This window comes from Pteropus alecto, unplaced genomic scaffold, assembly GCF_000325575.1.
Source record: "Pteropus alecto unplaced genomic scaffold, ASM32557v1 scaffold273, whole genome shotgun sequence".
Classification (NCBI taxonomy): Eukaryota; Metazoa; Chordata; class Mammalia; order Chiroptera; family Pteropodidae; genus Pteropus; species Pteropus alecto.
The window spans coordinates 169,451-184,197 of record NW_006433963.1 but is presented as its reverse complement, the minus strand read 5'-3'; the positions used below and the strand labels follow the sequence as shown (position 1 = coordinate 184,197).

General features: G+C 37.4%; 1 protein-coding gene across 1 annotated transcript in view; it reads right to left on the bottom strand.

Annotated features, from left to right (window-relative positions):
• RPS6KA6 (ribosomal protein S6 kinase A6) overlaps positions 1 to 12,578 on the bottom strand; it is a 125,573-nt gene extending 112,995 nt beyond the window's left edge. Inside the window, exon 1 of the mRNA XM_006908990.1 lies at positions 12,498 to 12,578. Coding sequence (XP_006909052.1) covers positions 12,498 to 12,575 — 78 coding nt within the window. The 5' untranslated portion in view covers positions 12,576 to 12,578. The remainder of the gene's footprint in view (positions 1 to 12,497) is intronic.
• Positions 12,579 to 14,747: the final 2,169 nt, after the last annotated feature.

Here is a 14,747-nt window from a genome sequence, read left to right as displayed (position 1 = left end):
AAAATATAGAAAAAAAGTATATGATATATTTTAGTTAATAATTCACCAAAGGGAATAATGCTACCTGTATACAAAATACATCTGTAAATCAAAATGTATTGCTACTTCATTGTACACTACTGACTTAATAGCTTTAGTTTTGACATGATATTATTGAGGGAAGATTACTTATAAAATAATGATAGACTCATTTTTGGTCAACTTGAAAAGAACCTTCTAAACCAACCCATAAAGATACATACATACTAATGCATACACACCTTGCTTAAAGAATCACAAATTGAAGTGAAAAGCATCTTTGTATATTTTTACTACATAACACACTATCAATTTAACTAACAGTCTTTTAGTTGGGCATTTCCAAAAATAAGGGTCTTTTTGTTTTGCATTTCACATACCAGGTTTAATTTATATCCTCGGCTTTAAACTATTAAATATTTTCAAAGGTTTATTAATAGTTATGGCCATTTCGGTAGACTTTTTATCTTTTTAATCTTTTAAATTGAATTCTATAGTCAACATACTTATGGAAAATTTGACAGCACCTACAATATTCATTTAAATGATTTATTTTGATCTTCTGACTTTTTAATCACCACTAAAGCCCAGATTTCAAACTAAGATGCAAAATTCTTCATTGTTGCTGTAGTTATACACAATTCTGTTTTTTAAACTTTATTAAATTTACTGAGATGACATTGGTTAATAAAATCATATTGGTTTCAAGTGTACAATTCTATAATACATCATCTGTATATTGCATTGTTTGTTCACCACCCAAAGTCAAATCTCCTTCCATCACCATATATTTGACCCTCTTTACTCTTTTCTACCTGTCTCCACCCTACTTTCCCTCTGGTAACCACCACAATGCAGTGTTGTCTGTGTCTATGAGTTTTTGTTTGTTAGTCTGTTTTGTCTGTTTGTTGTCTTCAGTTTTATATCGGACATATGAGTGATATCATATGGTTCTCGACTTTTTCCATCTGACTTATTTTGTTTAGCATAACATTCTCAAGATCCAACCATGTCCCAAATGTCAGTATTTCACCTTTTCTTATGGCTGAGTAGTATTCCACTTTATATAAGTACCACATATTCTTTATCCAATCATCAAAGAACACTTCAGTTGTTTCCATGTCTTGGCCACTGTGAATGCCTCAATGAACATGAGTATCTGACTTTCTAATTACACAATATCCCTGTTGTGTTTACTCCAATAGGTTAGTCCTTTGAAACATATCCACCTAACCACTGTCGCTGCTTCAGAGAAGATTTATAAAAGAACAATTGTTTCAAATCTATCTGGAAGGGTTGTATTTTAAAAGAGTCTCAGGATGGGCAAGAGTATACCACCTCCAAGCTATTCCTTTAGTCAGGTATTTAAAAACAATTACAAGGCACTGCTATAAAATAAATTAGCTAATAAAATATATCCATGTTCAAATCAAAGCATAAAAAGAGTCTAAATTTAAATATGGATAATCTTTGAAGTATTTACCATTCTGGATTACCTGTGGTTTTGAATATCAACTTACCTTTACCAAGACTCAATGTCCCACTTTCTCTTTTTCCTTCCGCCTTACCATACACAGACTTCTATCCACAAATACTGTATTACTTATTAAGTATGTGTTCCATCCCTCTATCAAACTGTAAGCTCCCTGAGGAAAGGGATCATGTCTAATGACTCTAGTATCTAATATATTATCTGGAGCATAATAAATTCTAGAAAAAAATATTTGTGGAATGATTGAATTTGTAATCTGAATAAATTAAATGTAAAAATAACTTCAATAATAAGTAATTATCATAGATTTTTTTCTTAGGTATTATTAATTTTCTTACTTGAAACACTTAAAAGCAACTTTGAAATCAAATTTCATAAAGTATCTCCAGTGAATCATTCTGCTTATCAATCCTGGCTCTTAATATTAAATTCTACAGCCAACAGAAATTCAGCTCTTTCAAAGTCATTTTAAAAATGCATAGCTTGGGTCATTTATAAGATTTTTTTAAGTATTTAATAACTCCTTGATATTTCATATCTTCATGAAAATTATTTCAGAGGGTCATATATTTTTTTTTTCAGTTAGATTCCTTCCTAAAATTTCCTAATCCTAAAATTATTCTGCAGGATTAGTATAAACACAATTTTACAAACCACATTCTGACACTATTTGTCTAAATTGAAGCCCATGAACTAAGAACTTTTTTTTTTTAACATTTTTAAAGGGTTGTTAAAAAAAAAATATTTGACAGAGGATATATGTGGTAAACATACTCAAATATTTTTCTGGCTTTTTACAGAAAAAGTTCACCATCCTTTGGTCTAAACTGTATAATTTTTAATTATAAATCAAAATTTTTAAATATACAGAAAGAGTACTATATTGCCCTAGCAATGAAGGAACAAACTAAAATTATCTACTCTATGTGATTATAATTGCCACAGTAAACACAGAATATTGTTTCACCAAGAATATGTGCCTAATTTCCTAACACTCAACCCGTAATTAATTTTAATTTACTTTTAGGCCAATGCCCCTTGTATCCTTACAGTTTTTTTTTTAAAGGCAAGCAGAAGATTCTTATTTTTTATGCTTTTTGAAACCAAGAATTTTATTGGCAGAAACTTGTAAAATACACCTCCTGAAGGCAGGAAGAAGAGTACACTAAATTTTAGAAGTCGTTAATCCTAATAAGAGACCAACGTAAGAACATTTAGTTCACTTTTTGGAACTGACATAATTCAGCCAAATCACTCACAGTATTTCACTTGTGCCATAGTAAGTGTTACAGTCAAGAACACTACTTTTTTAAAATATAGAATCTAATATAAAAACTGAAATAATGATGACGACACCTGTTTCTAATTAAAAGAGATAATAACTCTAAAGTTACAAAATTTATTCAATTATGATGAGTCTCCAAAACAATACCCTATTTCAAGATCGCACTCTATCTTCAGAGATGCTGTTATTTCTAGAAAAATAGATGCACCATAGTCCTCTTAATTGCTCTTCAACATACAGTCTGGTAGTTTAAATAAAAGGACTGAAGTCAGCTCTGTTATCTAGCCATGCCCATGTTTCCCAGAGACTGCTTACATACATATGTTAAAATGGATCTCATAGGCTATTATTCATCTTATTATCCAGATTCTGAAAAATCTCATCATGAAAATAAGAATAAGCTTAATTTCAAAATTTTACTACTACTGCTGCAATTGTCATTTATGTTTTCTACCATATTTTAGTATCCACCTCAGCAAGTTGGAGGTGGAATATACAAAATCAAACATCACTGAATTGAAAACTATTACTAGCAACTCAAAGGGTGATTTGTTAACTCAAAAAACCAACCTCTAGAAACCTCATTATTTCAACATCATTGCAGTGAGTCCAAAGAACAAGAGACCCAAATTCAAAGGCAATTTATTAATAAAAATAAGTTTCCTTTCTCATGTAGTAAAAATAACTGTAGAACACTAAATAAAAGCAAGAGGGACATAATTTTCTCCATCTGCCATAACTGAATGCCAGGAATAAGGGAAAGTATGTAAGGTAAGAATGAAGTACAAATTGAATTGCCATACATACTGAAGCTCCACTCTTGCCAGATAATTCAAATAGGAGGAAACCTATTAATATGTTTTTTTTAAACCTGTTAATATTAAAAAAGCAAAGGAGTGGAAAAGAATGCCATGGGAGTATAGAATTAAAGCATTAATACCCCAGAATATTAAATTTTAAAAAGTTTTCTATAAGCCTAAATTTGTCATTATCCATGACATAGTATGCTGTCCCTTCAGACATTTCATTGTGACTATGGAAGAACATATGGATATACAGTTAATTGGTTTTCAGTTATCAAGGCATAAAACTGGAGCAATAACCAACTGAAGCCTATCTAGTAACTATCACAACACCTTACAAATAAATAGGAATTTAATAATTACTTCTTGGACAAATGCATGCAAAATACTATTTAGAACCAATTAAAACCAATCTAAATGTCATCCTGCTTTAAAAAGGACCAGTAGTTGTGCAGATTATAGAGGTTACTATGAGTTGAACTAAGCGTATCGAAACTATATACACATTAGAAAGTATTTGTAGAATATTTGGGTTTTTAAAACTTTGGTTCAATGATAGAAAAGCAGCTTCTCAGATTACTATTCAGGCCGGAATTTGTTTACTCTGCTTGGATGAAATCAGGGCTAATGAATTTAATGGTTCTGAATAGCTCCAAAGTGTTCCCAATGCCAAGCCACTGGCCATCTGGCCAGTGTAATAGAAGTGAACAAATGTTTTGGAAAGTTTACAGTCAAAGGATACATGTATTATGTGTGGAAGAGACAAATGCACATATACATGAGATATACATACATGGCATTCTTTAGTAGTATTTTTTTTTTCACTGTAGTAACCTCTCATAGATTGGAGGTCCATGTAATTTTATTAAAGTACTACCTTAAGGAATGTAAAGTAAGTTTAATTTGTCTGTTAAGTTAATTATCGGGGTATAAAAATTACTTTTTCTAGGACACCTAATCTTAAGAGTTATTTTGTTGAAAACAAGAATTTTATTATTCTTCTCATTACATAGAAAGCATAATTTTACTTCTCGAAATAATCATAAAACACATTAATTTCCATTTTATATATGAGGAAACTAAAGACCTTTATTTTACTTCTGCACTTTTCTCAGAAATCATTTGAACCTATTTCTGTGGGTCTATTTCTGGGGCTATTCTGTTCCACTGATCTATGCATCTATCCTTCCACCAACATCGTACTGCCTTAATTACTTGCAGTAACACAGTAAACCTTACCATCCCATATAGAGTGATTCCTTGCATTTTATTTGTCTTTTTCAAAATGGATTTAGATATTCTAGGTTCTGTACTTGTACATAGGAATTTTAGAATAAACTTGTCTATGTCTACAAAGCCTTGTTGGATTTTGCTGACTTTTATTTTGAGTAGACATGACAATTGAATCAGCAGATGTTATTTACTGATCTGATCTGATTGCCAATTAACTGTCTATATTCCCTTCTTATCTTTAATATCATCCTTATGAAGGAGCCAATAATGTACAGAGGAAAAAGCATAAACTTAAAATAATCTAGGTTCAAATTTCATACATGCCTCCCACTTATTTGTATGTCTTTCACATCTGTTAAAAAGACACAACTTTGTCTAACCAAGCTGTTTTGAAGAGTAAATAAAACTGAAGAGATAATACATGATCAATAAATGTCGCATCTATCTCCCTTAAATTTAGATATGTTCAAGATGGAACGAAGGTCTTTTCAGGTAACAAAAAAAAAATTACATTGGGTGTTAAACTTATTATTATTTCCTCTTTAAGTCTCCAGCCATTTTATAGAAGAGGCAGATAGATCCTATAGTAAGAATAATTATCCATGACCTTTGAAATTTTTGTTAAAGATGTGATATTTTATTCAAAATAGAGTCACTTTCCCCTTACTTAGCTAGTAATAAGGTATGCAGATTGTTTAACCTCTGAATTATAAGGCTAGACTATATCAAAATCAGATAGGACACAATTTTTTTTACTTTTATGGAAAAGCAAAATCTCAAAACTACACAGCAAAAGCATATAAGATGACAGCTCAAATACTTCCTTTGCCCAATCGAGTCTTAAAACAACAGAATGAAACATACTGAAACACATTAGTTCACAAAAAATTTATTTTAAAGCAAATTTCTTAGGAACCAATATGCTTTTTTTTTTCTTGTTGGATAAAAACTACATGAGTATTTCTCTTTTAACTTTGACCTAGAGTTGTGATTCTTTATCCTCAGCTGTACTTTATAATATGAGGAACAATGCCCAGGCCCCCACCAGTTAAATGTGAATGTCAGTGAGTAGGGCACTAGCATGGAAATTTTTTCTAAACTCCTAGGTATATCTAATATACAGTCATAGTGAGAAATGAGAAAATTCAAGGCCAAATTAAATTCAACTATATTTCAAAGGTATATTATACCCTTAGAGCCTGCTTACCTGTGTTCTGTTTCACCCTCCAAACCCATCCTCTATTCTTCCATACACCTCCTAATTTATCTTTTCTTTAATCTGAATGTCAGAATAGTTTGTTACAGGCATACCTCATTTTATTGTGCTTTGCAGATATTACATTTTTTACACATTGAAGGTTTGTGGCAGCTCTGTGTCAAGAAAGACCATCCAAGCAATTTTCCCCAAGTATTTGCTCACTTTCTGTCTCTGTGTCACATTTTGGTAATTCTCACAATATCTCAAATGTTTTCAACATTACTACATTTGTTATGGTGATTTGTGATCAGTGATCTTTGATGTTACTAATGCAACTGTTTTGGGGATCCAAAAATTGAGCCCATATAAATACAGCACACTTAATTAATGTTGTGTATGTTCTGACTGCTACACTGGGCTGACCAGCCGTTCCTCCATCTGTCTCCCTCTTCTCAGGGCTCCCTATTCCTGAGACACAACAAAATTGAAATTAGGCCAATTAATAACCCTACAATGGCCTCTAGTATTCAAGTGATAGAAAGAGTCACATGTCTCTCATGTCTAAACCTAGAATGATTAAGCTTAGTAACACATGTTGAAAGCCTAGATAAGCTGAAAGCTAGGCTTCTTGCACATAACAGCCAAGTTGTAAATGAGGTTTAAGGAAAGAAGCCATCTCCAGAACACAAAAGTGCAGGGTGAAACAGCAAGTTGCAGTAAGTTATCCAGAAAATCTAACCAAGATAACTAATGAAGGTGGCTACAATAACCAACAGATTTTCAATGTATATGAAACAGCTTTATATTGGAAGATGTCATCTAGGACTTTCATAGCTAAAAAGAAGTCAATGCCTGGCGTCAAAGCTTCAAAAGACAGGCATCAAAGCTTCAAAGGACAGGAAGACTCTTGTGAGGGGCTAATGCAGATGGTGACTTTAAGTTGAAGCCAATTCTCATTTGCCATTCCAAGAATCCTAGGACCTTTAAGAATGCTGCCAAATCAACTCTGCAAATCAATGGAAGAAAGACTGAATGACAACACATCTGTTTACAACATCTGTTTACTGAGTATTTTAAGCTCAATGTTGAGACCTAAAGCTCAGAAAAAAAGATTCCTTTCAAAATATCCCTGCTCAATGTCAATGCACCTAGTCACCCAAGAGCTCTGATGGAGATATACATGATTTATGTTGTTTTCATGCTTGCTAACACAACATCCATTCTGAAGCCCACTGATCAAGAAGTAATTTTGACTTTCAAGTATTATTTAAAAAATACATTTCATATGACTATAGCTATTATATATAGTTATTCCTCTAATGAAGTAATTTTGACTTTCAAGTATTATTTAAAAAATACATTTCATATGACTATAGCTATTATATATAGTTATTCCTCTAATGAAGTAATTTTGACTTTCAAGTATTATTTAAAAAATACATTTCATATGACTATAGCTATTATATATAGTTATTCCTCTAATGAATCTGAGCAAAGTAAACTGAAAACCTTCTGGAAAGGATTCACAATTCTAGATGCCATTAAGAACATTAGCGATTCATGGGAAGAAGTCAAAATATCAACATTAACAGAATTTTGGAAGTTGATTCCAACCTTTATGGGTGATTATAAGGGGTTCAAGATTTCAATGGAGAAAGTAACTGCAGATGTGGTAGAAATAGCAAGAGAACTAGAACTGGAAGTGGAGCCTGAAGGGGTACCTGCATTGCTGCAAATCTAATGATAAAAATGTAACAGATGAGGAGTTCCTTGTTTTGGATGAGCAAGGAAAGTAGTTTCTTGATATGGAATCTACTCCTGGTGAAGATGCTGTGAAGACTGTTGCCATGACAACAAACGATTTAGAACATTACATAAACTTTGTTGAGAAAGTAGTGGCACAGTTTCAGAGTATTGACTCCAATTCTGGGTAAATGCTATCAAACAGCATCACATGCTACAGAGAAATTGTTTGTGAAAGGAACAGTCAATCAATGTGGCAAACTCCACTGTTGTCTTACTTTAAGAAATTGTCACAGCCACCTTAACATTCAGCATCCACCACCCTGACCAGTCAACTGCCATCAACGTCCAGGCAATACCCTCCATAAGCAAAAAGATTATCCCACACTGAAGACTCGAAAGATGGTTAGAGGTTTTATTTAGCAATAAAGTATTTTTAATTAAGGTTATGTACATTTTTTAGACAATGCTATTGCACACTCAATAGATTAGAGTACAGTATAAATGTAACTTTTATAAGCACTGGGAAACCAAAAAATTCATGTGACTTACTTTATTGCAATAGTCACTTTATTGTGGTGGTCTGTAACCAAACCAGCAATATCTCCAAAGTATGCCTGTATTGGATTGTGTTTCTTATAAATCATCTCAACTACTTTCTGAAATGAAGGAAGGCATACGTAAATCAATCTCTCAATCTCAATCTCTCTCAATCTCTCTCTCTCTCTCTCTCTCGCTCTCGCTCTCGCTCTCGCTCTCGCTCTCTCCCCGTCCCTGCCCTTCCCTCCTCTCTCCCTCCATCGCACGTGCACACACAACACACACACACACACACACACACACACACATCAAGACATACTTCAAATATACAGATACAGGTTGAAATCTTGCAGCAAAATCAGTTACATAGAATGTCTCCAGGGCAATTCAGAAAACATCTCTATTATCTACAAAAGCCAGGTTAAGCTTAGCTCTAAATCTCTCTCCATCCAACTTCTTTCCCATCTAAAAACAAACCAAAACTAAAACTATCAGCGCAACAGTAAATAATCTTTGGAAATAATATAAATGTGTAAATAATGTATAGCAAATTCTGACAAAATACTAAGAGACTTACCTCAAGATTCCATGTGCTCACCAGATATTCAGAACTGCTGCTAAAGACAAATGATAACATCTACCAGGAGACAAATTACAGGGAAAAAAAAAAAATCTTGTATTTTGTTTTCAAAATTATAAATGAGGGAGACTATGAGAAGGGTTGCATTAAAACAACAATATGGCCCAAGAAAGCAACAGCACCAAGTCAGGCCTTATTATAGAATGAGGTAATGATTAGCTCTCTTGATGAAATAAGGTAGAGAAATATAGAGGCCCTGCCCTTAAGGGACTGACCTGAATATTTCCAGAACAAATTTGTTTAGAGGAAGATAATTTTGGAGGACCTGATAAGGGACCACCAGTGTGGGAGAAGGGCCAAAAGCACCGTTTTTATTTGAAATAAACCTGGCGAAAGCATAAAAACAATATAGATGTCCCTATTCTTTTCCACATTCCAGAAAAAAGCACCAGTCACTATTTCGGAACAGCCCTCTGCACTCAGGGGCTGCTGACTATTTAAGAGGAGTATTGATGAAGCAAGAACTACATGCCCAAGGATCATTTAAAAAGCATGAAAAACTTTGGCTAGCAATAAGAGCATTCGCTTTTGATAGTAAAGATTTCAAGCATGCCAAGCAGGACCAGAAATCTTTAGAGTGGTTTCCACTTATTCAAGACAATACAAGAGAGAGAAGTTCATTTTAGCTTTCTATCTCCCTATGTTGCAAAGATCTATTTATCTTTGTATTAGTCCAGTGCCTAGCATAGACACTTATATTGCCAGGCAGGCAATAAATATCTGTTAAATTGATTAAGTCCTACCACAACACTCCTAATCTATGTTATTTTTTATTCTTCCCTCTTACTCCCAACATCTAATTAGTTGCCAAATTCTGTTTTATCGCTGCAAGTTCTCTACCATCAGTCCTCTCCTTTCCATTCCCTCTGTCCTAGTTCAAAAATCTCACTACTACTTCCACTGACTAATACAATAGCCTCCTAACTGCTATTCCCCACCTTCAGTCTCTCTCTGACTCAAATACATTCTACACACTGACATCAGTTATTTTTCAAAGCGTAGATCTGGCCATGTCACTCATGTCCTCAAAACCCTTCAGTAGCTCCCATTTACAGAATAACGTTAAACCTTTAAACTGCCTTTAAAAGCCCCACACAATCTGGGCCTAGCCTACGTTTAATACATTGCCTACCTCATCTCACATGACATCCCCACTCTTGTATCACAGCCTCACATCCTAGCAATATGAGATTCCCCTTTCCACCAAGAATACCTCCATGCCTTTGCTTATATTATCCCTATCCTCCAGAAAGAAATATGCTCTTTTCATCTCTCTGTGAAATTATTATCCACTCTCTAATGCCCAGATCAAATTCTACCTCTTTAACAAAGCCTTACCAGACCAATCCCTATACCAACACAACTACCTCATTGTTGATGGTCTTTACAACCTGCATAATAACAGTTTCTGAACATGACTATCTTGCCTATCTGAATGTAAACCCACGGGGGTTGGGTGAGACTCCAGGTGGTACATTTTTAGGCATTTCACATTTCAATACTACGTACCGCACTACCTTGTACTCAATAAACACTTGATGATCTGAACCAATTCTTACCATGACAAAAGTTCATAATGGGGGGGTGGACGTAAACTTAAATGTCAGTGAAACACCTCATTAGCAAATTATAACAAATAAAATTATTTTTCTCCTCTTATCCCCCGAAATGTCCCTAAATATGACCTCATATTTATCTTTGAATCACCCTATCTGTGATTACAAATATGATTACCATACTTAGATGAAAAGATCAGACCTAGGAAGGAGGTCTTAAGAAAAACTGCTCATAATAGGGAAAACTAAAGCTATGACTGTGGCTATCAAAATCCCAAGATTTTAAGATAGGTGACAATAATTCAGAGTTTAGGGGCAGGGAAAGGGGCATGACGATCATTGTGGGTAAAGAGAAGAAACTAGTGTGCAATGTAGACCTATTATGTGCAAAGCACCTAAGTGTATTAAACTCAGTACTGCTTTTTTTACATAACAACTCTTCAAGGTAGTTTTCGCCCATTTATAGATGAAGAAAGTCAGGTTAGGTAACTTGCACTGCGTCACACAGCTAATATGGAATTGAGATTGGAACCCATATTAATCAGCTTCCAAAGCCCACGTTATTTCCTCTATTATCCAGGCTCTCATAAAATTAATTAAACTTCTTGCAATTATAAAACATTCCTACATTCTAAGAAGAAATGAACCCCTCTTCATTTATCCTGTTCTTAAAGTATGTAGAATATTAAAATTTATTTTGGAATTGCTTAACTATGTAGTAAAATATTTCTTATAAGTAGAAAGGGCTCAATTTTAGACTCCTGAATTTATTTCCACTACATTTCTTGTTAAATGTTACCCTAGCACGTAATTTTAACCCCAGTTCAGTTAAAAATTTGAAAGAAAAAAAGAATAAGTTAAACAGACAACAATCCAAGTGTATTTTTAAGGATGGAGCAAGCACTTAAAGACAAATTTGCACCTTGAGATGTTGAGGATTTCAAGTCCTACCTCAAAATATCCTACTGTGAATCAGTTTGGCTTTCAGGTATTTTTAGGAGATCTGTGGTGAAACACTAGGCCGTCAATCGATTATTAGAAAAGGATCCGATTTTCAATCCCAAAAGACTCATTGTTATGTTTAAATGCTGCCCGCTTTTAACGATAACATCAACAACAACAAAACAACAATAAAAACAAAGTACCTGTGCACATCTAAGTTCTCACTGCACAGCTGCCCAAAGCCCAATCAGAAGTTTCAGAAAAGCAAGAAAAGAGGCGAACCAAAATATTTTTGTTGAACCTCAGTATCTTACCAAAGATACATCTTATAAGGGCTAGGGTTTACTTTGTGTCTTCTTTTACAGACCAACAGGGCGAGGACAGCAGTTGCGGAAGGCAGACAAAAAGGATTAGAGAGAAGAGGGCAGTAGAATTCAGGAGACCTCACAGGATGTAGCAGAACATCACCTGAATGTAGATTAAGAAACCTGGTCTCCGGTTAATCTCCATTTGGGTTGTTACAAAGAACCACAAGAAGCCACAAAGAAACGAGAAAGCTAAGTAACTAAAGAGCACATTTTCCTAAGTGCAAATGCCCCCAGAGTTACTCAGTCGCCTAGGTATGTTTTTGTTGCGCTGGGTTCCTAAAGTACTCAAGATTCAATAGCGAGCTGGAGTTAGCAGCCGTCCCCAGGTTCCCAGGGAGCAAACCGGGAGCAGCAGGAAAAGAAGGACACGCAGAACCGGGCGCGGCACCTGGCGGGTCCTGCAGTCTCACTCCAGGTCGCAAAGTGAAGAAACTTAGTCACAACTCCGACGTAGCCCACGAGGCAGGCATTCACTCTCCACGCCCAAGTGCGCCCTCTCGTCGCCGCCCGCTCTGAGCTAAAGCGCAGTTGGAGCAGCGCTTGCTTCGCTGCCCCGCAGCCTCCAGGGGGCCTGCCTGGGCACCCTGTTCCCCAGGCCCACGCCCCTTCTCTCCCGAGCCCCGGCAAGGGTCCCGAGGAAAGGAGAGGGGTGGCTCCAGCCCCTCTTGCCATCACTAACCTCGCCGCTGCAAGCGACGCCGCCGAACACCTCCATTTCTTGGTCCCAGGACTCGTCCTGAGGAGCGATCGGTAGCATCGCCCCTTCAGCAGCACTCGAACAGGAGCTGCCAACCGCCAGCACTACCGCGCATCGCGTCTTTGGAGCCAGCCGCCGCCGCCTCCGCCGCGACCCCCAGCTCCGACTTCAACCACCACTGCTTTAGCCGCAGGGTCCCTCAGAGGCTGGGAGCCGGGGGTCGCCTCCGCCGCAGGCTGCTGCTCCCCATAAAGAACACAACTCCGTGCTGCTTCTCTGAGAGCTGCTACTCGGCTTCTCTCACCGCTGCCGCGACTATCGGTTTGCGGTGACCACCCCACCACCACCCTGCTTCCCTGGGCCCCCTCCGCGTTCTCAGCTCTGTCAATATGGCGGCAGCGGCGGCGTTACCTGTGAGGCGCCTGGAAACCTCCCCCCCGTCCTTCCCCCAGGGCGGCGGCACAGCGGCGTCACCCAAACGTCAATGGAGATTCCCTAGCCTGGGGTGAAAGGGGGGTGGGAAAGAGGGGCGGGGGTGGTTGCGGAGGACCGGGTGGTAGAGGGTGGGAAAGAGGGGAGGGGAGCGTGCTGAGCAGGAGAGACAGGAGAGAAATAGTATAAGCTACTGCCAGTGCCTGAGTAAACCTACCCACTCCACGGAGCATGCGCAGCGCTGTTCACACATGCTCAACAGGCCCTCTCAAGCCTACCGAAGCAGCCTTTAGGGCCAGATGATTCCCAAAAAAGATGCAGGGACTTGGGGACCTTCCAGAGCGTTGGAGGATTCAGTGTCATGGGAGGACTCCAGGAATAACTGCTTGCAGGGCTCACAAAAACAGGTGTCCTATACACTGAACCACACCCATTTTAATACTTAAAAGACAAATACTGGGGTGGGTATTTTAGTCCCCTATACATTAGCCTCCAAAAAGCCGGAGGCAGGAAGAAAATGCATTTAAAATAAATATGTATATCTGTGGTCCCCTGCCACTCGTCCCTCTCGGACTGTTTCCTCTGATTGCCTTTGTCAACCAGTGGTCATTGGTGGCAATTCAATTCAAAGCCAACAGGAAACCCCAGTTTGGAGTGCAGTGAAGGAGGAAATTGTATTCAGTGCAAATAGCTCCACTGTGATACAGCACAGCTCTGAGACCAGCATGGCTGTGGAACAGCTCAATGGTGTTCAGCTCAGCTATGAAATACCATAACAGATAGGTGGACCTAGGGCCAGATCCCTCTCCTACTAGGCAACTCTGCTCTGACCTGCTCTGTTTGCTTTTCTCTACTCTGGTTCTGTTTTATCCTTGGTGTTTCAGAGACATCTTTGGTGTTTCACAGATCTCTGGTGTTTCAGCCAGGGAAACCCAGTCTTCAGTCGTTGGTGGAAAGGGAAAGTGCACTCTCTGAGTCAGAAGAGAGTTGACTTATACAAACAGAAGTTCCTGGGCCCTGATTGGTCTGTCCTCATACAAATGAGAACTCCAAATCCTCACAGATTGGCCCAAAAAGCACTTTCCTGATTTGTCAAAATGGAACCTCTCTGATTGGCCGGCAATGATGCTGATGGGGCAGCTCCACTGGATAGGGAAAGCCTCAGTCCTATCGGTTCAAATACTATTACAGGCTCAGATGGCAAGAACATGGTGCAGGCAGGCACGCAGCTGGATGTGGGAGGCAGGCGGCTTAGTCCAGGTTTCTACCTTAAGTATGGTTTCTGTGAGAGGCCCCTGTTTAGAAAAGGCTGCTAGACTTTGTTTTTAAATTTGATCCCAGTTAGCCACCGGGAGCTCTTCTTGGTAGATACTTTCTTTCTCTGGGACTACACCTTTACACTATTGATGACACACAATGTTTCTAGTGTTCACACAATTTTTTTCCACTTACTGGACTCTACTTGTGATATTGAAGGCAGAACATACAAAAGCTAACCTAACAGCCACCCCACTCTGAGGATATTAGGCCTGTAATGAACAATTATCATTGTTCTTTCTTCTTCAAATCAAGCCTTCACTATATTGCTGTTGGAAACCGCACACTGTACTAGGTGCTAGTGATATAACTGAGATAAAGTACAATGTCACACATGGAAGATGATCAATCAAGTTCCTTCTCATCAAAATCCAAAGGAAAAAAAAAAGTTATTCCACTTTGACACTTCAAAGAGACTTAAAAGAGCAATTTTAACAACAACTAAGCTGGCTCAGTACCTTGGAGAAGTTTTTAATGGTAGAC